The 25,006-nt window shown below is 48.0% G+C and overlaps 1 protein-coding gene across 1 annotated transcript in view; it reads left to right on the plus strand.

Moving 5' to 3' along the window:
• Window positions 1–7,351: 7,351 nt before the first annotated feature.
• The window catches only part of Tll2 (tolloid like 2), a 114,997-nt gene continuing 97,342 nt past the window's right edge, over window positions 7,352–25,006 (plus strand). Inside the window, exon 1 of the mRNA XM_040741877.1 lies at window positions 7,352–7,529. Coding sequence (XP_040597811.1) covers window positions 7,352–7,529 — 178 coding nt within the window. The remainder of the gene's footprint in view (window positions 7,530–25,006) is intronic.

Below are 25,006 nucleotides of genomic sequence, written 5' to 3' on the forward strand. Positions count from 1 at the left end.
TTGGTGTTTTTAAAAAGACTCAAATCATCTGCATTAAACTTTAATGTGAAACTCATGCATTCATAGTTACATGAGATATTTTTATAAATCGATGGACTCCATGTCTTAAACTGAGGCATGTGACATCTGTAGGGTGTTTGGATTCTAATCTTAAGTGAGGGCTGTAGGCAGTGTAAATAGAGCTGTGATCAATCATCTTCAAGCCAGAAACTCAGGTTCAGTGTCACCTACTAATTCTTAACATTTTCTCTTTCTCACCTGCCCTTATGATCATAAGTTGAAAAGGCACTATTTGTTTATATCATGCAAAGTGTTTTTAATATAAGAACACTTAGTCTACAGTTGGGGATGTGCCTCAGTTAGAGTGCTTGCCTTACTTACACAAAGCCCCGGTTCGATCCCCACTGCATAAGCTGCTGTGATAGGACATATTTGCAGTCACAGCGTTCAACAGGTAGACACAGGATATCAGAAGTGCAAAGTTACCCTCCAGCGACAGAGTGAGCTCAGCACTTCCTGTGCTATATGAAACTCTATCTCTAAAAATGAAACAACACTTCTTCTGTCTATTGGAGTATGTGTAAACTAGATAGCAACTTTTTGTCTTAATAAAATATTTGTTTCTCATAATCTTACAGGTAAGGTATAGGGTTTTCAGAGAACATGGCTGTATCTATTTTTTTCTGCTAAGTTGAGTTCTGGAGTTCTTTGAAGTCTACAATGAAAAATAATTTTCAAATATATTAAGAACACTGAAATGAATATAATTACTTTGAAAGATCCTTCATAAAATACTTGGTTGGTTTATAGCTCACAGAGGGGCAACATAAAATGTATATCTTGAAAAAGACACAGGTCACAGGTAGCATAGTTCTCAGTAGAATTGTTCAAACAGTAAGTTAATTGGAAGGCAGGGCTTTTGTACTCCATTCATGCTATATATTTAATTTACTAGCATCTGCTTAGTTTTTCAGCTGATGCTTTGATTACTATCAGAAACTAAGAATATACTTCCTATCTTTAAACATGTTTCCTGAAAATTAACTACATTAGAGACTGACTTCTTATACTGGTCTCCAAGTACAAGAGTGGGAAGAAGTGGAACTCGCCTCGCTGGGGGACCTCAGGTGTGCTAGTGTATTACATAGGCTCCAGAATGCATTAGTTTGCAGAAAAACCCCATGCTCTTAGAATCATTGTCTTGTGCTGTCTGATCCTCATGGCTGGTATGCCTGGGTGTTTCCCACTGGAGGCACGTGGCCCTTTTTCTAAAGGTGGTTGCTGCAAATTCTAGTTCTTCCAAAGCCACTTTAAGGGTTTATCCACAAATTGTGCTCATTTTGATATAGCATTTGTTTCCTAGATGTTTACTAATCACTTTATGCCAAATGTCTTGCAGACGTTACTTTAAATTCCTGAATTTTACAAATGTGAAAAGGAAAAAATGTATTAGTGTAATTTGTTCAGGAATAGCTACATAAGGGCTTCTTCTATACATGAGTTCTAGGGGCAAAGCCTTACGTAGAAACATGTACACTGCAGTTCCAGCAGGGTTTTAAGTTCAGATTTCAGCACATCTTTGGGCTTCGTTCTATTGACTTCTTGGAACATGCAGTAGGGGTAGTGATTTACAGAAGCACAGATGTTCATGTTCCTATCATGTAAAAGTCTGTAGTTAGCTGTATTTTAGCAGTCCCGGCATTTAAGAAACCAGAGGAGTGGAAATGGAGGAGGATTACTTGAAAGTGTGTTTAGGACTAGACTAGTTTGGCAGAAAGGGTAGAACAGAAAGGGTGGCATACACCTGCAGACATTCTGTATGACTTTCAGTCCAGATGAGGAAAGTACTAGTCCTTTGGTATGAGCATGTCTGAAGGTGTCCTGATAATGTTCCCACTGGAGCCATGTGTGTGCAGTGTGCAAAGGTAACTAGGTACTTCACAGTTGTCTGTAGAAGAAGCTGGTAATGAAGTTCTGGTGGACTAGACAAGGCAGTTTGTACTTGCCCCTGCCTTATCAGTTTAGACTTTTGGAGGTAATAAGTGCTGTAAGTAACAGCTAAAGAAGGAGGAAAGGGAAGGAGGAAAGGGCTGTCTGGGACAGCAGAGTTTCCTATAGAAGCATCATTGGAAAGGGCTGTCTGGGACAGCAGAGTTTCCTATAGAAGCATCATTGGGCTTCTCGTCTGTGTCCACCCTGAACCTTCAGATCCCCACGGAGCACGGCAGTCAACAGGTGGGAAGACACAGTGATTGCCCATGTCAGTTCCATTTTGTATACACTCTGGGTTTGTGTAGGCCATATTCCAACTGGCTTTTTAGTAATAGAAATCCAGTATATAATGTATCAGATACAATTGAGTCTCTAATCTAGTCTGTTAATTTACCTGAAGTTGGATTTTTTTTAAAGTAATAAATATTTAAATGTACTTTCCTTGGATGCTTGCTTGCTTTCTTTTTTGAAACAGGTGAACCAAAGTTTGAGGCATATAACTTGTCATCATCAGCCTGCCTGCCAAGAGATGACTGACTGAATTCATCCCAGTTAGGTACCTTAGGGCTCAGCAGTTGTTTAGGGTCAGATAGTGCATGAGTTTCTGTTGAACACCCATACACTCTGTGACAACTCTGGCATTACAGAGCAATACAGACAGCTGTAGAACATGGCTGTGTTGTGATACAACTGCAGAAGTAGCCACCAGGCCCAAGATTGCTGACTCCTGAAATGAAAGGTTTAACATTTCAGGTTTAATTTTCACACCTGCCTCATCTGTGTTTTGAAGGGGAAAAAAATAAACAAACAAAAAAATTGTACTGGGCCGGGCATTGGTGGCGCATGCTTTTAATCCCAGCACTCGGGAGGCAGAGGCAGGCGATCTCTGTGAGTTCAAGGCCAGCCTGGTCTACAGAGCGAGTTCCAGGACAGCCTCCAAAACAATAAGGAGAAACCCTGTCTCGAAAAAAACCAAAAAACAAAAAAAACACATTTTACTGCAAGTGGAAGGAATGGTATAATGAATAAAATTTCTTTTAGAAGCTGTTGTATCTTTTCGCAGTTCTTTAAAGGTAAGCTTTGAACCACTGTCAGCATTCCATCAGCAGCACCCCTTCTCCACCACACCTGCCAGTCCTGTGATTGACAACGCACTGGCTTTGTCTAGAGTTGGTTGCTTTTTCTAGGAAATTTTACACGGGTCCACTCAACTATCCTGTGAAGCTAGTAGTGTAGGTAAGACACTAAGACAGCTAAAGGGGCTCCCTAAGTCTGGAAGTAACAGAATTAGTGCTTGGTCATCTTCATTGTCATTATAAAGTGCAGGTGTCATCTCTCCAGCCTGCAGAGCAGCAACATACAGATGGAGGGGACAGATGGCTGTGCTATGGTAAAATGTGGTTAATTTCTCCAGTCCTATTGGAGCTTCTTGGTTTTCATCACCCTTTTAACTAGTTTTTAAGATCCTTGTCCACCTCTTTTTCTCTAATTAGTTTCCTTGCTCAACACTTATACATGGGAATTCCCGTTAAACATATAGTTTGATTAATGCAGATTTGGGTGACTTCTAATCATTTCTTGTCTGGTTGGAAAACTAGGTATAGATTCTATACCATAGAAGGAAGTCTGCTGCTACATACCCAGCTTCTTGATTTCAGAGGAAAGGGAACTACTCAGCATAAATTTATAACAAACAGGCCTATATTCAGTTAAGTAGGGTCTATAGATTTCTTGAAATACTTGTTTTAAATGATTTTCGCTGTCAAAGTTTGCTAAATGTGAATAGGATTTCCAAACATATATATTGTTAAACTGGCTGATTTTTGCTAACTTACAGTGGCTCAGTCTAAGTCATTACACCAGGACTAACCATAAAGTTCAGAGAGAGGAAAGTTTACAGAGATACAAGTGACTTAGGTTGGGGTTAGTTTAGTCAGTCAACTGAAGTCAGCATCAGTAGGGAAGATCTGAACAGCTTAAGCACCTCAGATGTGATTATGGATGCTGGCCTGAGGATGGAGTCTGTGACCACTCAAGTATTCCAGGAAGAGACAAGACGCAGTTAGTGTGATTGTGGATGTTGAAAGCAGCAAGAGTAGGACTTGGGAGGTGGTAAGAATTCATGATACATGTATGATGCTAAAGAAATGTGATAGAGAGCCTACGATGCCACTTTGGACAAAATAGTCTTAAAGAGCATGGCAATTGTAAAAGTCATTTACCTTCAAAGAACTCAGTATATCACCTCAGTGGTGTAAAGGAAGGGATGAGCCAGAGGAGTATCTATGTTCTGAGGTGTACCATCTGTGCTGAAGGGAAGGATGGGAATAGGGAATTGGCCTGGGGGAGGGGCAGGGGAAGTAAAGGAGGTTAGAAGTGGATTGAAGGGCTCTGAGCAGCTGCACAGTATTCTGATGCATTTGGGCAAAGGAGTGTGGATGTGACAAACTGGGCAGGTCAAAGGAAAAGGCAACTTAGAGGTTTTCCGCTGGACCAAAGGTACTGAAGGGGTGACACATAAACACAGAAAATAGAACTAAGTTGAACAGTTAGGTCGTGGTGCCTGTTCTAAATTGACTTCCTTGTTTTCATGAGATTCAGGTTTTTCTTTTGTGTGTACAAGTGTTGTGCTGCATGTATGCCTGTGCATCATTTGTGTGTGCCGAGTGCCCAAGGAGGCCAAAAGGTAGTGAGACACCACTTAGGAGCTGGACATTAAACCAAAGCCCTCTGGAAGAGCAGCCAGTGCTCTTAACTGATGGGCCATCTCTCCAACCTTAGATTTAGATTACTAAAAATGCTTTTAAGTTTATTTGAGCAGAACATGATGCTACAAGCCTTTAATCCCATCACTTACAAGCTGAGGCAGGAGGATTACCACAAGTTTGAGACCACCTTGGGCTAAATATCAATAGCCTGTTTTAAAAGAGGAAATTAGATGTGATGGTGCATGTCTTTAATCCCAGCCCTTGAGAGGCAGAGGCAGGAGGATCTCTGCATTTGAGGCAAGCCCAATCTATGTAGCCAGAGCTACATAGAGAAATCCCGTCTCTAAAAAAAAAGAGGAAAAATTAAACTCAAATTAGCTTGCTATGGAACTAATGTGTATGATCAAGAGCTGTATAGGTAATGAGAAAAGTACTGAACATTCCTCTTCAGTCATTCCCATCTGATCTTACAATCCAAACACTTGCAGCTTAGCCTATTGGTAGCCAAACAAACCTGCCACAAAGCTGTGCAGCTTGCTTATCTAGGATCACAAGTCTTCAAAATATTTGGCTAAAGTGTATTGATGAAAGGACTGGCAGCTAACCCACCAGGTGCTGATTAGAGGCAATAAAAGCTCTTAAGTTCTGGGCATGCCAAAGACCAGCCTCTAATGTCTGTTTTCCAGAATTCTCTCTTAATGAGGAAGCCAATTGGCTGTTTTCGTAGGGCCATCTGGAAGCCTGGAAATGTCACAGAAGTTTGTTAGTCCTTTAGATGTTGACTTTGTGGACTTGTCTACTGACAGGTGGTGACCTTCACTGGGGTGCATATAGAAAACCGTGGCGTTGGGTTTGACTCCTTCCAGCAGTCAGGCAGAAATGCCCTCCAACCTCCTACACCTATGGTCAGTTTCAGTGACCACTTGGCCTTCCTTGCCATCTGGTGCTAGCTATTCCCAAGTCCCCTCTAACCTGCCAATTCCTAACAGATCTTGCTTAACCTGGCTCCAACTTCTGTGAGCTCATTTGATGACAGCTTCAGGCAGGGTAAACCCTCAATCTCTTTGTGAGAACCAGGACAAAATAAAAATACTTCAAGCAGCATTTTTCTGATGGCTAATTGCTACCTTTCCTGGTTTGAAAGAATTGTTATTCTACTTAATGGATTAGACAGATGATAGATGATCATAATGGTGGAAATTTGGAGTCTGATGTAAAGCCCAGCTTTGGACCTGTTAACTGCTTTGTCATTTAGCAGCTATGAAACCTTGTGGTAACAAACCCCAAAGAGAAGCACAGTCTGTCTGTCTTCTTTTGTCTTGTTTTTCAAGACAGGGCTTCCCTGTGTATCTTTGGAGGCCTGTCCTGCAACTAGCTCTTGTAGACCAGGCTGGTCTCAGACTCATAGAGATCCACCTGCCTCTGCCTCCTGAGTGCTGGGATTAAAGGTGTTTGCTACCACCACCTGGCTCCGTCTTTCTTCTTGCAGTTAAATTAAAAAAAAAAAAGAATCTGGATGTCTGGATGTGGTGCACTTAAAAAATCTGCACAGCACACTGATGTGCTTTATTGCTTGGTTAGGGCAATTTGCTTGTATAAAAGGATTTTTGAAAATTCTTGCAGTAATGATGTATGTCAATGTAGATCAGTTCTTAACAATTTTTACCTTGAAGGTACATCACAGAAGTGAGTTTCAAATAGCGTCTGGTTATCCCCCCTAGTTTGGGTGAGTATTTTTTACTGGCAGAAAATAACCAGATTTGAAGAATCTCTTATTTCTATTTTATCAGATTAATGGCAAGACTTGCTTGGTATGACTGCAATTGTAAATAACGCAGGGCTCTTCGTTTGTGAGCTTTTGACTACCAAAACCATCCCGGACTGTTTTCCTGAAGGATGAGGTCATCCAGAGGCAAGTCTGTCCTCTTACACATGTGTCCTCTTTCTTATGTGTCACCAGCCACGACTTTAGATTTGGTGGGTGCTGGCGGGACCAGGGCTGTTGAGAGACTCCTACTGCACCCTGCAGAGAAGCGAATGTCCTAAAACGCGCAGTTGACAGCTAGGTGGACAGGACCGCTCACACTAGGCTGCTGGTCTCCCTGTGTCTTGCAGTGTGTATATCCTGGAGTTGTGAAATGAGTTAACAGAAAATGGTAAGACACGAACCCCAGACTCCGTCTTGAGAAGCAGTGTTGTACTGCGTCAGTACAAGGGTGCATTCGACCTGGTGGGTGCGCCCCAGGAACCCGGCACTTGTCTATCCGTCAGCATCTTTGCTTTGCTTGGGTTCCTCCGAAGTTACCGAGGTGCAGGGAAGAGGAGGGGCCTCGCCTAGGACGCCTAAGTGATTGGCTGTCCGGGGCCCTTGGAGAGGGCGTGCGGTCCAGCCCTGGTAGAGAGGGGCGGAGCGGCCACTATTCCTACTACCGCCGCCGCCAACACAGTCGTAGCGACCGGCCGCAGACTCGGCCACTGGGCAGGTCGTGCTGAGCAGCGGCTTTCCGGGTCGGGAACGCCTTACTGGGCTTGTTCCATACCCTACCGGTAACTGGCAGCCGAGCAGCAACCACCACATCTGACCCTGTGCGGGGTGTTTCGCTGGATCTGTGCACGTTAAGTCTCTGAGTGCCCGCAGACCCCTTGCCACTATGCCCCAGGAGGCTGCGCTTGGCACCCTGGTGCTATTGCTGCTGCCACTGCTGCTGCCGCTCCCCTGCGATACTGGGGTGCTTGGGGACAAGTCGGATGTTGCCTTGGACTACTGGGCTTTGGAAGGTGAGGAGGGTACGGAGCAACAGCTGCATTATCACGACCCCTGCAAAGCCGGTAGGTACCACCGCTGTCCCTTGTCTCCCGGCAAGTCGGGCAAAAGTTTGCCTTTGAAATGCAAATGAGCGGTGGGCAAGGCGGACCATTCAGCTCCTGGGAGATGCTCGGGGTTTGGGGGGTGGCGCGGGGGACAATTCCGCGAAGGAAACTCTTTTAACGCTCCTCCGAGTCCTGGACATCCTGGTCCGGGTTAGCAGTGCACATCGGGTGACTGCTGCACGAGCGGCCCCAAAACGAAAGCCTGTGTGGGGCACGGTGGGCTCTGGTTGCCTATCAGCCACTGGGCACCCTCTACCCCAGGACACTGCAGGAGTCGAGCCTGGCTGGCCACTGCACTCCCGGCTCCGATGGAGTAGCTGGTTTCATTGGAGTTCACAGCAGTTGGAAGTTTCCCGCGAAGTTTCCTAAGGTCTGTAGTTACTCTTGGGAAGAGATTAGAAGACAGACAGAAAAGCTTCATGGGAGGCAGAAGGAAGAGTTGCCTAGGGAGAATGCCCATGACTTGAATTGCTCCAGCCTTTCTCGCGGTCCCCTCAGCACCGACTGAGATGGAAGTCAGCAGGTGCTCTTAATTCCACCAGGAAGCTGAGCCCCAGAACAGCACCGGACACACTGGCCTTGAGAGCGCAAACTGGCCCCAGCTCCACAGTTCCAGCTATGGTTGCCTCTAGGGTCGTCAGGGGTGTGTGACCAGGTGTAGAGGGAGTGATGAAGCAGCCTAATGAAGGTTCCTTAAGTGTCCATCCCGGGGGACACAAGCACAGCCTAAGTCAGGACCTGGATGGGGCAGTTCCCAGCCCCAGGGAGGTGTTGGCCTTAGATCGCCTTAAGGCTGCTCCTGGATGGTGGCCAGGAGCCCAGGAGTAGGGCTTCCCTTTGGCCATTGCCTCACCGTTTCACTGGCCCGTGGGCAAAGATGAGGGGTAGGAGGCAACAGGGCAGTCTTGAGGATACTCAGGGGACCAGAGTGCTTCCTCTGGGCACAGTGGCCCACCAGGTCAGCTCCCCACTCCCTCACAGTCACAGAGACCTCTCTCTCCCAGCCTCAGCTTCTAAATTGAAGATAAATAAGATTTTTTTTTTTTGCCAATGGAAGGAGTGGGTGTGTTGTCCTTATTTTGTTGTGATCGTGATAACTCTAGTGTGTAGGCTGGATTTGCCTCACATGCCTGTTGTCTGGAGAAGATGAGGTTCCTCGGAGAGCTCGGGAGTTCATGAGACCAGAGGATTCTATGCAGGTTGAAGGTCAAATCGGGTGGGGGACCTGGTCTAAGTACCAGGAAGTCGCCTGAAGGATACCCACCTATTGCCCTGCATTTGAGGCCTGGGATGGAAAGCAGTCAGAAAGGGTGATTTCCACACCACCATGGCCTGACTGTGACACCCAGCTCTTTGTGGGACCTTGTTTATGGCCAGGATGGTCTCCTCCTGAGCACTGTTGGAATAGTGTCCTGGTCTTGAAAATAAGGTGAAGGTGAACAGGCCCAACAGTCACACCTGGCAGATCCTGCCCCAGGAAAGCTGCCTTTGAGGTGGTAGGGCGACTGGTGCCAGGAGGGAGATTAGTTTGAGGAATAGGCCGGTTGCCTCCTGTATGTTAGATGCTAGCTTAGGTGACGTAGGTCCAGAGAGAAAGATAACCCAGAGCTCCCACCTGGTCTGAGCCTCCAGGGACAACCCCGAGGCAAGTTTGGCTATCCAGTGATTTTAGAGAGAATGCTGGGTAACGAAGACACTAATGCTCTGGCTATTCATAGATAGGTTGGGGTGGGCAGGCAGAACTAGCTGGAAGGCAGAGAAGCGTCTGTGTGGTTCAGTGGCTTTAATGTGTCCTTCTGGGCCTCACCCCTTCCCCAACCGCCACTGCAGCCTCTCCCTGGACTAACCTGATGCTAAGAGCAGCCAGCAGAGAGGGATGGCCAGAGAGACCTGCAGCAAGAAAGCAAGCGGTCTTATCCTCCTGGGGATCCTCTCACCTAGAGAGCGCCCTCATGGAGGCCAAAAAGGCGGTGGCATTGGGCAGAAGTCTCAATGGGATGACAGCTTCCTGGTAGCACACTGAAAGCTTTCCCTTCAGAAGCAGCCTCTATCCCAGTGAAACCCTAACCTGGAAGCTCCTTCAGCCAGAAGGCCCCCCCCTGGCCCTGCCTGGGGCTTCACATGCAGATCTTCCCCACCTGCCCCTTCCCAGGAGTGGCTCTCGGTTCCACTGTGCATCTGTAATGCAGAGAGGAGAGTCCTGGTTCTGTTCCCCACCTAACAGTGGGCAAGTTCTACACCCCCGGGTCTCACCTTCCCTGTAGAATGGACATATTGAATTTGTTAGGGCTGTAAACTGACAGATTTGGGGAGCTGCACAATTTTTAAACATTTTAAAACTACAATTGTCCTCGTTTACTTTGTGTTTGGGTGGGTGCGCTGGAACGTCAGAGGACGACTTTCAGAAGTTTGCTTTCTCCTTCTACTGTGCGGTCTTGGGCTTGAACCCAGGAGCTTGGCAGCAGGTGCCTTTACTCACAATGCCATCTTGCTAGCCAAGAAACTCCCCTGTTGATCTCCATAACCTGCCTTACCCTGACCCATGGCACCGAGTAAGGACTTGAGCTTGAGTCCCCTGCCTGCCCCCTGTTCTGTGTTCTGTGACTTTTGTTCCAGCCTAGCCAGCTAAGCTGTGTAAACTATTAAGTGCTGCAGCCACTCTCAAGGAAACATCTGATTGCTCTCTGCTTACCGTCTCCACCGCTTCAACAGCCTCCGCCTCCTCTGCCATGTATAAGCTACCTGCCCCGGGGCAAGTGCCTGCTCACCCTGTGTCTTTGTGTCCTCATCTGTGGATAGGAATAATTTGCCAGATTGAAGTGTGTGGAATGATAGATACGCCAGTCCCTGAGTGCTTTATAAACACATTTTCTAGAAATGTGTTGAAAGAACATCTTTATCACTGAAGTCTTTGATGCTGTTTTAAGCTGTCAGTTCTAAATTTACTAACAGTTGATGTGGCAAAGAGGGTGGTTACTAAGCCAGATGATGGGGGAGTGGGAACCTTCCTGGCATGTGGCTGGGCGCCGTCACGGACTTCTGGGGCACAGTGTTGGTTCATGGCTCTATTACTCGCTTTTCCTTAGATGCTTCCCCATAGCCAGGTACTATACAAGAAGTCCCAGACATCCTCTGCGTCTCCATGCTGGCAGGGCTTCCCTTGTCTGCCTGTCCTCAGCTGAGTCAAGCCAGAGGCCTGGCTCCTCATCCATCCCTGTCCCTGCTGTCTATGTGGGTGTTAACCGTGTTGTCACTTTCCTGGGCTGTCACAGTGTCACTCTCCCTATCTGAAAAATGGAGATGGAGATAAAACCTTTTGCCTTGTGATGTAATCGGGAACCAGTTTTAGCCGGCTTCTTCAGAAAGCAGAGCAATAACAAGGACCTGTGTGTAGACATTTGGAGGGTGTCCCAAGGTACAGCTGGGAAGGAGCAGGACACACAAGTCAGGGAAGGGGAAACTCAACGAGGGAGTGGAATTCAGATGGCTGCTCTAGGTGGTGAGCTTGGGACCCGCCAGGACCTCTTAGAAGCTTCCAGATGCCTCCTAGAACCAGAGAACGGATGTGCAAAGACTGCAGGCTTTCTTGTTTGCTTCTGCTCCCTGCTCTGCTGCTGGGGAAGAACCCACCCCTAACTTGGGGTTGAACAACCTGACTGATAGATCGTTAGGCTCCTGCTTCAGGGATTTAGGAACAGATAGGGTGGTGTGTCTGTCAGCTGGGAAGACTTGCAGGGTAAGCGACAAGGGACTGGAATCCACCTAATGTCTGCCTGTGGCCTGGTTGTCCATTGGATTGGTGGGTGGAGATTCTCAGTTTGCTTCCCCACGTGGCCGGGCTTCCTCACTGCTCAGCACCGGATTCCAGGTGGATCTGAGAGAACCAGAAGGAGGTTTCAGCGCCTTTGATGACCACCTCACATCCTCACATCCACCATGAGGACAAGCTTCCACCCCACCCCAGGGGCTGGAGCGTTACTCCCTTTCACCAGTGGTGGCGGCACCTTTAATCCCAGAACTTAAGAGGTAGAGGCAGGCAGATCTCTGAGTTAGAGAGGCCAGCCTGGTCTAAAAATTGAGTTCTAAGACAGCCAGGGCTGTTACACAGAGAAACTCTGTCTCAAAAACAAAAACAAAACAAAAGTAAAATAAAAAAGCAGGTAGAGTGGGAGGGACTGTTGTAGGCTGTCTTGGAAAAATGATCCGCCACACTCTTGATGCACTGACGGGTTCACTAGACCTAGGGACAGTTCTAAAACAGAAATGTGGAGAGAGAGGCAGCGAATACATGCAGCTTCCCAGAGTTGACTGGAGAGTGTGGCACTCAGGTCACCGAAACTGTCCACACGAACTTGGGTGATGTGGAGGTTCTTGGAAGCCCTTGGACTTATTAGACCCAAGGGAACTGGCTGCCAGGCTGCTTACTCTTTAGCTAGTGGCTTGGCAAATGCCAAAGGCATCAGACAACTGTGAATCCTGGATTCAAATATGACATGTGGAGTTGTTGGCCCTTGGTGGCTTAAGGCTCAGGAGCCAGAGTGAACGTTACGGTGTGACAAATGATTTGTCACGCAGTTTGGGGTATCCCCAGTCCATAATTTCAAATTTCACCTCTGTCTGGAGTTTGGGGTCTCACTCTACCTTGTCATTTGCTTCAGGATACCTTACCAATGAGGTCTGTTGAAGGTTCACCAAGAGCCCTTCCCGGTCCTGATATGAGCCCAGAATATTCAACTCCATGAGCTCTGGGGTCCAGTCTGTGCCTGGTACCCACAGCAGCATCCAGTTCACTCTGGTGTTTGTCAGCATCTGTTGAATGAGGGAGGCAGGAAGGATGCTGTCCTTAGGTGGATTGGATTCATGGCTGAAGGAACCATGCATTTGCTCTCAGTCTGAGCCATGAAGCAGCCCTTACCAGAGAATGTCAGGAGGTGAGGCAGGGTCACAGTAGGTTCAAGTACTTCGTGACAGGGGCAAGTGCCCTGGTTTTCTAAGCAGAGCTGAAGCTATGTCGTCTCTCCTGGAAGTTTGTTTTCCCGTTTCTTATGAGGTTCCGAAGGCATTTACCCTGGTGAGAGCAGCTGGCATTTTTACATCTTTATTTTTATCCTCTCCTGTTGTAAGGTCCTTGCTGATGGGCAGATGGCTGATTTAATGGAATTAAATTTCTCTAAGGTCTTGTACATTAAATGCCTTTCAGTCTCCAGGCAGGAGCAGCATCTGGCCCACATGCCTGCCTTTTTGTGAGGTTATTGAGTGTGAGGAAGTTACTTACCCTCCCTTGCCCTGTTCCCTCACTTACAAAGAACTACTCATCCAGTTTTCAGGGTTGCCACAGTTCTAAATGATACAGGTTTTTTTTATCAGCCTCTGAGCCCATTTCGTGGCACCAGGAGGTACCCAGTGACTGACATTTATGTCATCAGAGGACAGAGCAGGTGCTCATAAGCACTTCCTGGACGCATTTGTGGAAGTGAGGTAGGGTAATCGAAATGTTTGCAATAAGTGATTCCATATTGCATACTTGGATTTGGGGACTCGTTGTTGTCAAGCAGTATCTCAAAATAAAGGGGTTTGGGTCTAGAGAGATGGCTCAGCAGTTAGGAGCATGACCGCTCTCCCAGACCTGTGTTTGATTCCTAGGACCCAAATGGTGGCTCATAACCATCTAGAACTCCAGTTGAGGGGAATCTGTCGCCTTTTCTGACCTCCAGGGGCACCAGGCATGCAAGAGGTGCAACAAGCATATGTGTAGGCAAAATGCCCATACACATAAAATAAAAATAATTAATTTAAATTTGAAAGTATGAGAACTATTTTTTAAAGTGAGTAGTGAATTTCATGTTATAGTCATTATATTTCAATAAAAATAAAAGCAAATAAAGACTAAGAGGGGGAAATGTATCTAGGGAGGAGACTTCTGTAAGGGTCAGCTGATTGGCTCAGTGCTCAACTCAGTGAAGATGCAGTACAGGCAGCAGCAAATGCTGACTTAGGGCTCCCAACAACAGCCAAGACTTCTATTGGATAAGCAGTGTCTGGGAACAGGGTGACGAAGATGGGGAGCCTGGCAGGCCCCTCAAAGATAGGGCTACTCTAGGAGCACGGCCACAGCAAGAAACACCACCCAACCCATGCCCCTCAACATCACCCCCAGAGGAGACATGCAGTGTGGTGGCTGCTACGTTACAAGTGGGGAAACCGAGTTCCAAGCTTGGACTTTGTGTTTCCCATTGAGGCTCCCTTGACTTTCAGCAGGATCTCTGTGGACTCAGCCTACATTTAGTAGACAGAGATGTGCACTGAAACATCAGAGGTTGCCTCCCGGGTCTGACGTGAGTGGAACTCACCCTTTCCTGTCCACCCTGAAGCACTTTGCATGCCCCTTCCTGGGGCATCCTTATTTTCCTCAGTTAAGCACAGGGGTAAGGAGTAATAATGCGAACAACCCCAGATTTGCAGCACCGTGGCATGGGTGGTCTCTGATGTTAAAGGTCTAAGAGCTTGCTGGACCTCAGGACTGTAGACTGTCATCCGGATGGGCATGGTTAGCTTAGAAGGAAGATGCCTCCAGATGCAAGGCGAGAGTTTGTATCACTCCATTGTGTTTCTGTGGTCAGCTATGGTCATCTGGCTGACCGCTCCCGCTGGGACCCACCCTCTCATGCAGGGTTCCACACCCACCCTTCAGCCCAGTCTTCCTATTTCAGACTTTCCATGCTCTGTCACTTACTAACTGTGAGACTCCGAGAGAGTCCTTGGCTTTTAAAGGCACCATTCCCTCAAATACGTACTGTGGTTAGCAGAAGCCCCTGTAAGCAGGCCATGGCTATTCGAAAGGCACTTGAGAGCATGTCCAGCAAATAGAAGCACTCAGTAAACGTGGGCAACTGTAAACTCACGTGGCTCCTAAGCTACCCGTCACATCTCCAAGTGTGCCTAGTAAGTCTGTTCACGTGATCACTTGGTGTCCATTCCTGGGAGACAGCTGGGATGAAAGAAGCATTATCTGTAAGGAAAGGGTCTGAGCTCAGAGCTAAGCCCCTGAGCAGACCTGTCTTAGCTTGCTGGACAAAAAAAACTATATTAATATTGGCTACATGGTGTTCCTAGGCAGAGTGCATGCTTTCATGTAGACATGGCTCTTAGGAGAATACTTAGAACATGGAAGATATTAGTAAGCACTGTAGTTTGTGTTAGTATCATTCGCTGAAACCCAGCAAGTTTTCTGAGTGGTAGGAAACCCAATGACTCAAGTGTCTCAAGAGTTCTATGTCTTCTTGTCACGCTGGCGCATGTAGCCCCTCTGTGTTTCAGGATCCTCACCTTAAAGCTATAGTCAGCCGTGAATCTCATTAGCTCATTGAAGGTGTTGAGCCGAGTGCTTGCCAGCAAGCTAAGAAACCAGTCCCCAAGTCTGGGGATAAACAGTGGGACCTGGCTCCTCCTGACTCTCCGAAGCTATGTTCCTATGACCTCCAACTTCCAAAGAGCCTAGGTACCAGTGAGGTTGTCACCGGCAGCACGTCTGATGGTGGTTTACATCTTAGAGACTTTGTGAAGCTGTCTAAGAAGAGGCTGTCACTTTCTGATTCCTCGATGCACTGCTTCTCACCCTCGCCATGGTTTCCAAGTGGAAGGGCACTGGTATTAACTTTCCACAGCAGGTCTGCTTTTGAGCTCAAGCCACACCTCATGCTGTATAAAGCATCGTGTACTGGCCTTCCACATAGACCGGGAGATTCTGTGAAAGCCCATGGGGTATGACTTGGGTTTGTTGGCTTTTGTCAGCACTGTAGCCATGGTCTACGTGCTGTGCAGGTGAGAACCTGGGCTGGGATATTTAACTTGTGAGTGTAGGGACAAGGGTGTCACATCCCTGCTGGAACCTTCTTCTACAAGCACCTCTATTGTGGTTGGTCTCAAGGTTGTCCGGAGGACATAGGCTAGTCCCTCTTCCCTGACCTTTGTAATTGTGGCTCAGATCTTGATAAGGACCAGAGAGTTCTGGCCCTGAGACACTCTTGGTTCCAATTTGGGAGCAATCTGTGAATAAATGTAAGATCTTGGAATGTATCTCCTCTCTTTTCCCCAATTCTTCTTCCAGAAAGTCTCAGGGGCAGAACATGGGTGTAAGTTAAGGTCATGTGAGAGGGTTCAGCCATGTTCCCCCTGAAGAAGTAAAGGATGGAGATGAACCAACTTTCCCAGGGAGTCCCTTGTTTAGAGGAGCCAACATAAAGAGACACCAGGCTGAAGGCACCATGCTTGGCATCAGACAGCCCGTGGCTTGCAGTCCGTGGTGATCTTACTACCTGTGTGATTTGACTGAGTTTCCTAACCTCTCGGAGCCTCAGTTTACTCCTTTGAGAAAGCGAGAATGGCATTCAAGTTCATCATGATGGTTTGTGTGGAGATTAAACGTGGCAGCTGCTGGGTTGAGTTTAGTGTGCTGTCCTCGGTAGATCTTTTCCTGCTGTTGTAAGTTTCCTTTATTGTTTCCCCTTTAAGACTTTCCCTATGAGTGACAGTCTGAGCTTCTTGTGTGTATTTCTCACTCCCTCTTAAGGCCTCAGAGTTCTCTTGGGATCCACAGCAAGTGGCAGGTGTTAATTTCCTGAAGCGAGGAGAGGGTGGCAGCTACTGATATGCATGAGAGGTTTTCCCTGGTACCCACTCAGCCCGCTCACAATCTACTTCTGCCTGGATGCAAACCTAGCAACAGGAGCCCAGCTTTCCTGCTGATTGGTTAGCGACCTATCTGTGATCACGCCATCCTCTAACCACTCCTGCCAACTGACAACCAATGTTCTCAGGCTCGTCTGCAAGAACACTCAAGTGTCGGTGTGGAGCCTGGGTGGGCCTGCTTCTCCAGCCGGGCCATTCAGTTCCCCTCCTCATGCGGCAATTTACCCACCGTGCCCCCATTTCCTCTCACCTGAGTTACTAGTAGGAGACGTGTGAGCCCTTGAAGCCTGTTCCCACAGGAAGTGTCAAGCTACCAGCTCTTTAACTCTCCTGCAGGTCCTGGCCAGTAGTCCTCTCTGTCAAGCCAGCTCTAAGTTCTGTGCCTTTCCCCACTGGCTCAGGAAGTGGTCCTAGGTGCAGAGTCCACCCAGGTACTGTAGCTGGAAATCCACCTGTAAGCCCAGTCAGTCACTTGACTTTCCTGTTTTTTTTTTTCACACAGCCCAAGCCAAGTCCTGCCAACTTTGTGTCCAACTTAGAGCCCGTCTGCCTCATTGCATCTCAGCTGCTACCCACTTGTTCTAAGCCCCCTCCATCTCCTTTGTGGGCTCATGCAGTCCCCAAATCCATGCATGCTGCAGGCAGAGTGGCCTTTTGGTTTTTCTATTTGGAGTTTCAAGGCAGTGTTTCTCTGTGTAATCGCCCTGGCTGTCGTCCTGGAACAAGTTCTGTAGACCAAGGCTGGCCTCGAACTCACAGAGATCTGGGATTAAAGACATTTGCCACCACACTTGGCTGGCGAAGGGGTCTTTCAAAACTCACATCTGAGCACACTTAGTTCAGGACTGTTCAGAACTTCCCAGGCACCCAGGATGAGATGAGAATGGTTGGTTGTTCTGAGACCTCAGTTACTGCCCACCCTTACCTGCAGCCCGCCCCCTCACCTGGCACTCTCCGTGGGAGGGTCTTCCTCGTAGCCTCGCAGGGCCCTCTGTGTAGTCAGCTCTGGTTCCTCTTTTCAGACTCAACCTGAATTTCCTCCATGGCGCTTGCCCCGCCCCTTAGCACATTGGCTCCTTCTTCTTAGATTGCTCATTGTCTTGATTTTTCCTCATGACACTTTTTCTAAATAGAACTGGTCAGGGTGACTGGTGTGTGGTGACTTTCTCAGCCGTTGTCAACATCTCAGACAATAACCTGCTAGGGGGAGAAACCAGATTCCCCATGCTGACTGTCAGCAGGTTTTGTCAAATGAAGACCTCAGTAAATGGGATACCACAGGGATCCAAAAGGCAGGACTCACCATGGGACAATTAAGGAAGGATTCCTGGAGAAGGGTGTGATGAACCCTGAGCTTAAACCAGAATAGGTAGAATTTGGAGAAGCTGGGATGCAGGCAGGACATTGGATGCATGGGACATGATGGAGCCGGGACTTCACTCTGGCTTGTTTTGAAGAACAATGGTAACAAGATAGAAATAAACTTGGAAAAAAGTGAATGTCAGACTGAGGCACTTGAAATATACCTTAGGGAAATGGAGAGCTATTGATCGCTTTTGAGTGGAAGATTGTTCCAATGAAGATATTCAATGCTTAAGGTCTACAGAAACTGGGAACACCTGACCAGGACATCCAGCCCTGAGAGAGGAGGGTCGTTATTATCCTGGGAATGGGACGGAAGAGGAGATGGAACAAGATCACACTCTGCGTGTGAAAGGGTCCTGAAGTAAAAGGTCGGAGCAGAAACACGAATGAGGTCATCGAGACATGTTCAGCAAGAGCTGGGCCACCTTTGAGATAGAAGGGGGAGACTGCAAACCGTTCTTTTCCGATTTATACACCATGGTAGAACATTTAGAAATTACACATAGGAAGGACTGAAAATGCCATTCCACTTCCTCGAGGTGACTGCTGTAAACGTGGTGTATGTGCTTGCAGACCCTCTGCGTGTGCTTGTGACAGGAGTCCTTTTCCTGAATAATATTGTGAGCTGCTCTGAACCTTCCACGCAGTTTTCTCAGAGCCGTGAACCTCTCTATAGCAGTGATGCTTATGTAACAAACAGACTTACATAGCATCAGTTTAAGTTGTTTTCTTCATGGTTGCATAGATACATCATCATTAGCTTGACAAGTCCCTGTGTAAGACATACAGATTCCCTGCTCCCCTCAACAATCGTTTTCCTTTTCTTTTCTAAGTGATGATGCTGGAGTCATCCCTGTGCCTGAATATTTATTTCCTGCAGGCTGGGGAGTGAGTCCAGGCAGGGCCAGCATGTTACAGAAGCACTCTACTCACAGCTTGCTTTGTTACGTGTTATTTACCTAGACTGGCCCCTAACTCTCTACATAGCCCAGCCTGGTTTTGAACTTGTGGTACTTCGGCCTTAGCTTCCTAAATAGCTAGAATTATACCATGCATTCCACTACCCAAATAACTATAATTTTATACACATCTTTATTTCTTGATACTAAATTCCTGTAAGTAGAGTTGCTTGAAGTCTAGATGCTCTCCCGTTTTGGGGCTGCTGACACAGCTCAGTAGCAGATCACATGCTTGGCACACCTGAGGTTCCAGGAACGACCCTATCAGAGCCAGAGCAAAGTGAATCAGGTACTCCATCACAGTTTTACTCTTCCTTGACTCCCTTGAGGACTGATAGCATGCATTCTAGTTTTTGAAGATCAGTGCTGGCTTGAGAAAAGCATTTTGTTATTTTTTTCAACTTGCAGCTATAGTTTAATTTGGATTTCTTTTCCAAATGATTTTGAACACTTGGGAGTGCCTTTAAGTGGGCTCTCTTAGAGAGTAAAAATGTCAACTGTTCTCTGTCATAATTGCCACAGGCAATTTTTTGGAGGACTTTATTTATATTTATTTATTCAGAAGGCAGAAAAGGTATTTCATACTACACCACTGTTTCTACCCCCACAACCTATGGCATTATCAGTCTAGTTACTGACTCAAGTTAATCCATTATGTTTATCATAGTACAGGTGAGAGTCTGAAACCACACCAGGCATTTGAAAAATAATTAGTAAACTTAGTGTACAGTTTACTAAGACAACTATGGTCAAGAAAGATGCAGACAGATGGAACTAAGTCACTGTGGTATACTGTGACTGTGGATCTGATAACTGAGATGGCCAATAAATTACTAACGGGCAGGTAGTGTGTACACCATCTATGTGTTGGATAAAGAGACATGAGCCACACAGGACAGGGTACAGCGATGCAAGATTTTGTTGTACCGTTCAGAACAGCAGGTGTTTTAAAACACTTATCATCTCTTTTGGGGGCTTTCCATTTAATTTCTTTTCAACTTCAGTTGATTGTGGTTGAGGCCATGGAGAGGTGGGCCAGTGCACATCAGGAAAAGGCCCTGCTGGCAAGGAGCTGCCCGGAGGAGACCGGAAGACCTCGGATGGTTGGTGTTAGTGGTTCTCCTGAATGTGGCTGGCAGCAGGGCCACCCGAACCTGGGAACAAACGTCCTCCCTCCCTTATGCAGTGTTACCCAGGGCTCTCTGCCCACAGAACCCAACGCTACGACGGATGGTAAAGGAGGAGATTTTACAGCTCTCAGCTCCAGAACAGCAGAACCTAAGAGAGCTGGGAGGAGTGGACTTCACAGGCCATGCATGTCCACAGCTGCAAAAAGTTAGACGTATGTTTCTTTGTCACACCAGAGTCTGGAGTCTGCGGACTCCTGGAAGCCCTGTCCTGGATATGCTCCAGGAACCAGCCCCCTCTGTCTTCCAACTTGCTCTTCCTGAGGGACACCCTTGTCTTCATAGACCAAGATGGCAGCCACAGCCCATCGCACCACTGAACGGGACTGAAAGAGACAGGGAGAAGAAAATCACACAGAGAACACAAAAAGAGGCTTCCCGTTTGCTGTGTATGTGTCATCTCATTGGCTGGAACTTAGTCACATGGTCACAGGCATCTACCTGGGAGTCTGAACGCTTTATTCTCAAGAGCACTTGAACTCGAGGCTGGGGTTCTTTCCTTGTAGAAGACCCGTTAAGCAAAAGCAGCCCATGCCACAGTCAGCCACATGTGCTGGTCCTTTAAGTAGCAAGTTCAGTCAAGATAACAGGCCACAGGCATTGCTGTAAGTTAACCAGCTCTCCCATCACACCTGATGGAATGTCGGAGCTGGGAGGAACTGTGTCTATTCTAAATGTTTCTTCTTCCCAGTGGGAACCCTGTGGTGTGGAGGGCCGGTATCTTAGTGAGAGTCACAGGGAGAGCTGCGGCTTGGCGAGGGCTGCGCCCCACGCCTCCTCTTCTCTCCACCTACTATATCTTCCCTCTCTGCTCACTGCTTAAGTCTCCAGCGGCCTTCAGCTTCAGAATGAGTCACGAGCAATTGCTAGCAGAATTTATGGCTCCGTGAAAGACCATTCCACAGCGGAGAGATTAGGACTTAGGAAATGTGCCTGGTCGTGTAGTCAAGCACACATGATGTACAATTAAAAGCCGAGATGGTCTTGGCTTTAGGATGTAAACTGCATCTCGTTGATGTTATTGCGTGGAGTCGGCGTGGGCTTCTGCTGTGGGAGGCGGTGGGTGTGAGGTGGCAGAAAATTCTATCCTGCTGGGGTCTGGTAATGAGATGCATCACTGGGGTCACGAGAGTTGCTTAGCCTCCCATCTTCCTTCTTAGCTGTGGAAACAACCAAAAGGTTTTTTCTCACAACAGCTATGTGAGTGAGGCTGTCCTGAGGGAAGCAGGATCGCCATACACGATTTATACTAGTGAGGAACTAGTTAGAGATGCGGAGTTCAGGGAACAAGCGAGAGAGGTTAGGTTCCTAGAGACAGCCCAGCATACCCTGTGAGGAAGAATCGAGGAGGAGGCCATGTTACTGGTGTCAGAGCTGTGGGAGGGGAGGCAGAAATGTGAGATGCCATGCCAGGCCTGGAGCACCTCAGCAGGGAAGACACAGACTCCGTCTCCCTCTCCCCCTGCGCTGTCTGCCAGTGTTTCTCCCTTGTTTAGAGCAACCCCAGGGAGAGTGGACAAGGGAACTGGGAAATGCGGGAGCAGGAGCAGGCCTGCTGGGTAAAGGGCTGACGGAAAGCTCAGGCCTGGCTCTGGCTGTTCATTTACCATGGCCATAATGTGTTTAACACGCTCCTAACGATTTGTGAGTGGGAAAAATATGGACATGCACAGTGCCTGGTCGGTGCCAGTAGCAGACATTGCTAATTGATTTAGCTCTTTCCAGTGCATCTAAGAAGCCACCAGTTGAGTGGAGAAGGCTCATGAGAGCTTTGAAGCCCAGACAACCTTGCAGCTACGATGGCCCTGCCCACACCAATCTGCTGCATAAATCCTTTAGTTCCAGTTTGCTGACAGGTGTTTTCAGTTTCAGTGAGATCAGCTGTACGCTGATCTGTAGATGAAGGTTCAAGGAGGAAGATGACATCCTCCTTGTGCAAAGGTGGCCACCAGCATGGGCACCAGCTCGTCTGTCACGAGACGCCAACAGTTTCAAGAACTGTTGTGGAGGACATGCTGTGTCGGGCGCTCTCCCAGGTCCTGACTGACCTAGGCGTCCTGTGGACTCTTGGATCCTACGGTTTCTGATGTGTACCCTCGGACCCCTGAGTCAGGGTTTAGGAAGTGGTGTCTAGATCATTCTTAGCTGGAACCAATAGTTAATGGGCTCTGGTACAACGGAGGGTGGAGATGACGAATGAGCCCCCGCTAGCACACCCTGTCAGCATGGCTCTGTGCTAACATGGGTTAAGAGGCCATGTTCAGGTTCAACGGATATGAGGCTTAAGATCATTGAGAGACATTTGTCCTGGGTGAGAGCAAGTCAGAAGAGGTCCAGGTGTGTCTCCTGTTTGTCATCCCTCAAGTGAAGAAGACCATGGAGGGGAGTTGGCGCCTGGTTTGCCTTCCTGTGCCCTGGTTTCCCTCCTGTGGGGAACAAGTACGTTGCTTAGATGGCTTCAACATTTTGCCATCTTAGAATTTCCTGGATTCAAACTTGGTTTTTTTTTTTACTTCAATAAGAAACTCACAACGAATCTGTTTTGCCTAATTAAAATATTTACTGTTTCCCACTCCTCTCTGGCATATGCTCACATAGCTTAGCCCTCCATTCCTCAAGACGGCCATTTCCCCAGGAGCAGCTGTGGACTCTGCAGACAGGAGGCTTCCCATACTAAACAGATCCTGCCCTTTAATCTACACCCAAAGATCCAGGAGGCACGATTCACACTTGCTTGCTTCCTCTCTGGCCTCACAAGCCAAACCTCTCCCCACCCACTTGCTCCTGAGTGAGCCTGAATGCAGAGTGCTGGAATTTAGGGCCATGGTTTCAAAGTTCATGGTCCTGAGAATAAACAAAAAAACTATTGTGGTTGCATAGAGCTGTGGACCCCATTAACACTGTCCCATGAATATTTATAGCTGGGAACTACAAAAGAACATAGAGGCCATATTGTATTCCCTAGAGATTTTCCTTCCATGGGGTCCTTTCTCTGTGGGTCACTTTAATGTAAGCTTTGCCGATTTAGTTGCACACTTTAAGCCGATTAACTTTTTACTAAAAAAACCCCTCCCTGTTTGTTTGTACATACACTGCCCTGACAAAGATTCACACAAAATTCCCTCAAACCTGTTAAATCCCTCTGCTGAAAACTCACAGAACTAAAAGCATCCCTGGGTAGGATTTCCCCATAATTCTCCTGCCTCTGGCCCCTCTGCCTCACCTCTGAGAGTTTCCTGAGAGGAATGGTAATAGTTTGAACCCTCTGTGTTTAGTTCCTGCAGTAACCTAGGCTTAGCCCCAGGTGCCCATCAAAAGGGCACTGGCAAGATACCTAGTAACTTGTGTAGCTTGTCACAGGGGCGGGCAAATGATGGGCCCCAGACAGATTTCAGGGTACATCTAAATGACACTGGAGGGAAACCAATGATTGGATTCGGGGGCCCTTAGAGACCATTGACTCTGTCGGTTCCCAAACTTGAGTGTGAATCAGAATGGGTTGTGAGAGAGGCTGTGTGCAAGTGTGTGCTGGGCTCTGTCCCTGGAGGTGTTGATTTCATCGCTTTGATTGAGATCTGGAGATCCGCACACCTGCATCCTCCTCCGGAGTTAAATGGGTTGTGACCCAGACCTCCCGTCAGCTTGGAGCGACTCAGCAGTCTCATGTGCTGGTAGAGTAATGCCGAAGACGGCAAATGTTACTTCTGTGGGGTCACGAACAGCTTCCTGTGTAAGTTGTGGAAGTGTATGCTGTGCCCTCTTCACCAGGTAGACATCCTGAGATACAGTCCCATGGAGTGAGATTTGTGGTTAGGCAGGAAGGGGATTGAAAAGTTCCCAAGCTCCTAGTGTAGATGAGAGACTCAGGGAACAGCCGGCTGGGAGAACGGAGGGCAGGAGAGGTCACTGCTGCAAGGTTCCTCCACGCAGAGGCCAGACTTCCTGAGGTTTGGAGAGAGCTGCTGGGGAGGCATATGGCCAAGAGACTCCGGGAAGGCTAGGGGCTGGCTGGTCTATGCTGTCTGGGAGCTAGTGAGGCGTAGCTTATCAAGGGTGACCGGTGCTGACAGCAGCACTGGAGGGACTCTCCCTCTGCCTCGGTCACAGACTCCCAGCTCTGTAGGTCTGGCGCCCAGAGTCAGGCACCTGGTTTCATTAACACTAGCAGAATCCCAGTGTCTCCAAGAGTCAGAGAAAACTCCAGCTTCCTGCACTCAGCTGTCCAGTGTTGACCATGCCAGATGCTTATCTGAAACAGGGCACTCTCTGCTGAGCCCATCCAGAATCCCAGTTCCAGAAGCCGGGCCTGTGTGGGAACAGAGAACTGAGCTCAACTCCGGAAGTGGAGCCAGAGGTCTGACTTCTCACTAATATCCTCCCTAGGTTGCACACAACGCCCCCCCCCCCCCCGCCGCCCAAAGACTTCTTCTGGGAGATTTACTTATTCTTCCATTTATGAAACAGCTCTGTGGGTCAGGGCCAGGCCCCGAGCTGGGAGCTGGGGGAGAAAATGTGCATGGAAGGGGTGGCAAACCATGATATGCTATTCCAAAGCGAGGGACTCCTCAGGACCCCTGCACACTGGCTTCTCTCTCAGCCCCAGATCTCTGTTCACTATGCCTGGTCTCCTTCTCTGCCCTTGTTGAACCTCTCTGTTCCTGTAACCTCATGTCCTGCCATCTTCAGGAATCCGTGTGGCCATGTCCAAACATACGGCTAGCTTCCCTTCACTGGGGAAACTTCTGTTCCTGCGCTGACAGAGCTATGCCATTTGTCACCTCCTTGCACGTGTCGTTCCTTTGACCAGTATGCTTTTAACTGTGTCACTGGCCAGCTTGTGCTCACTGTCTATTCCCATGCTGAAGTGTCAGCCTTCAATCCACTGCCTGGGAGCCAAGGACCCACACCTTAGCAAGTGAGGCTGCTGATGGTATCAGAGCGGATGGAGGGCTTCCTCTGTCTGCCTGTGGACAGGGAGAGTACTTCTGTGGACGGAGAACAGACAGGATGAGGTGCTATACTCTGGGGTGGAGGATGGCCGCAGGATCTGTCCCAGAAACATTCAGATTGTGTGCTTTCCTCCTTTGAAGCTACAAGGGGCAGGCACACATGATTGCCCCAGGAGAGAATAGAAACCAGGAGCTGTGACTGCTGTGCACATATTACCACAGCAGTGGTGAGTTGGAGCTGCCTCACTAGCCTGTGAGAGCCCTTTACCCCTCTAACCCCACCATCA

Source organism: Mesocricetus auratus, unplaced genomic scaffold (genome assembly GCF_017639785.1).
Source record: "Mesocricetus auratus isolate SY011 unplaced genomic scaffold, BCM_Maur_2.0 Super-Scaffold_4256, whole genome shotgun sequence".
In the NCBI taxonomy this organism is placed as follows: Eukaryota; Metazoa; Chordata; class Mammalia; order Rodentia; family Cricetidae; genus Mesocricetus; species Mesocricetus auratus.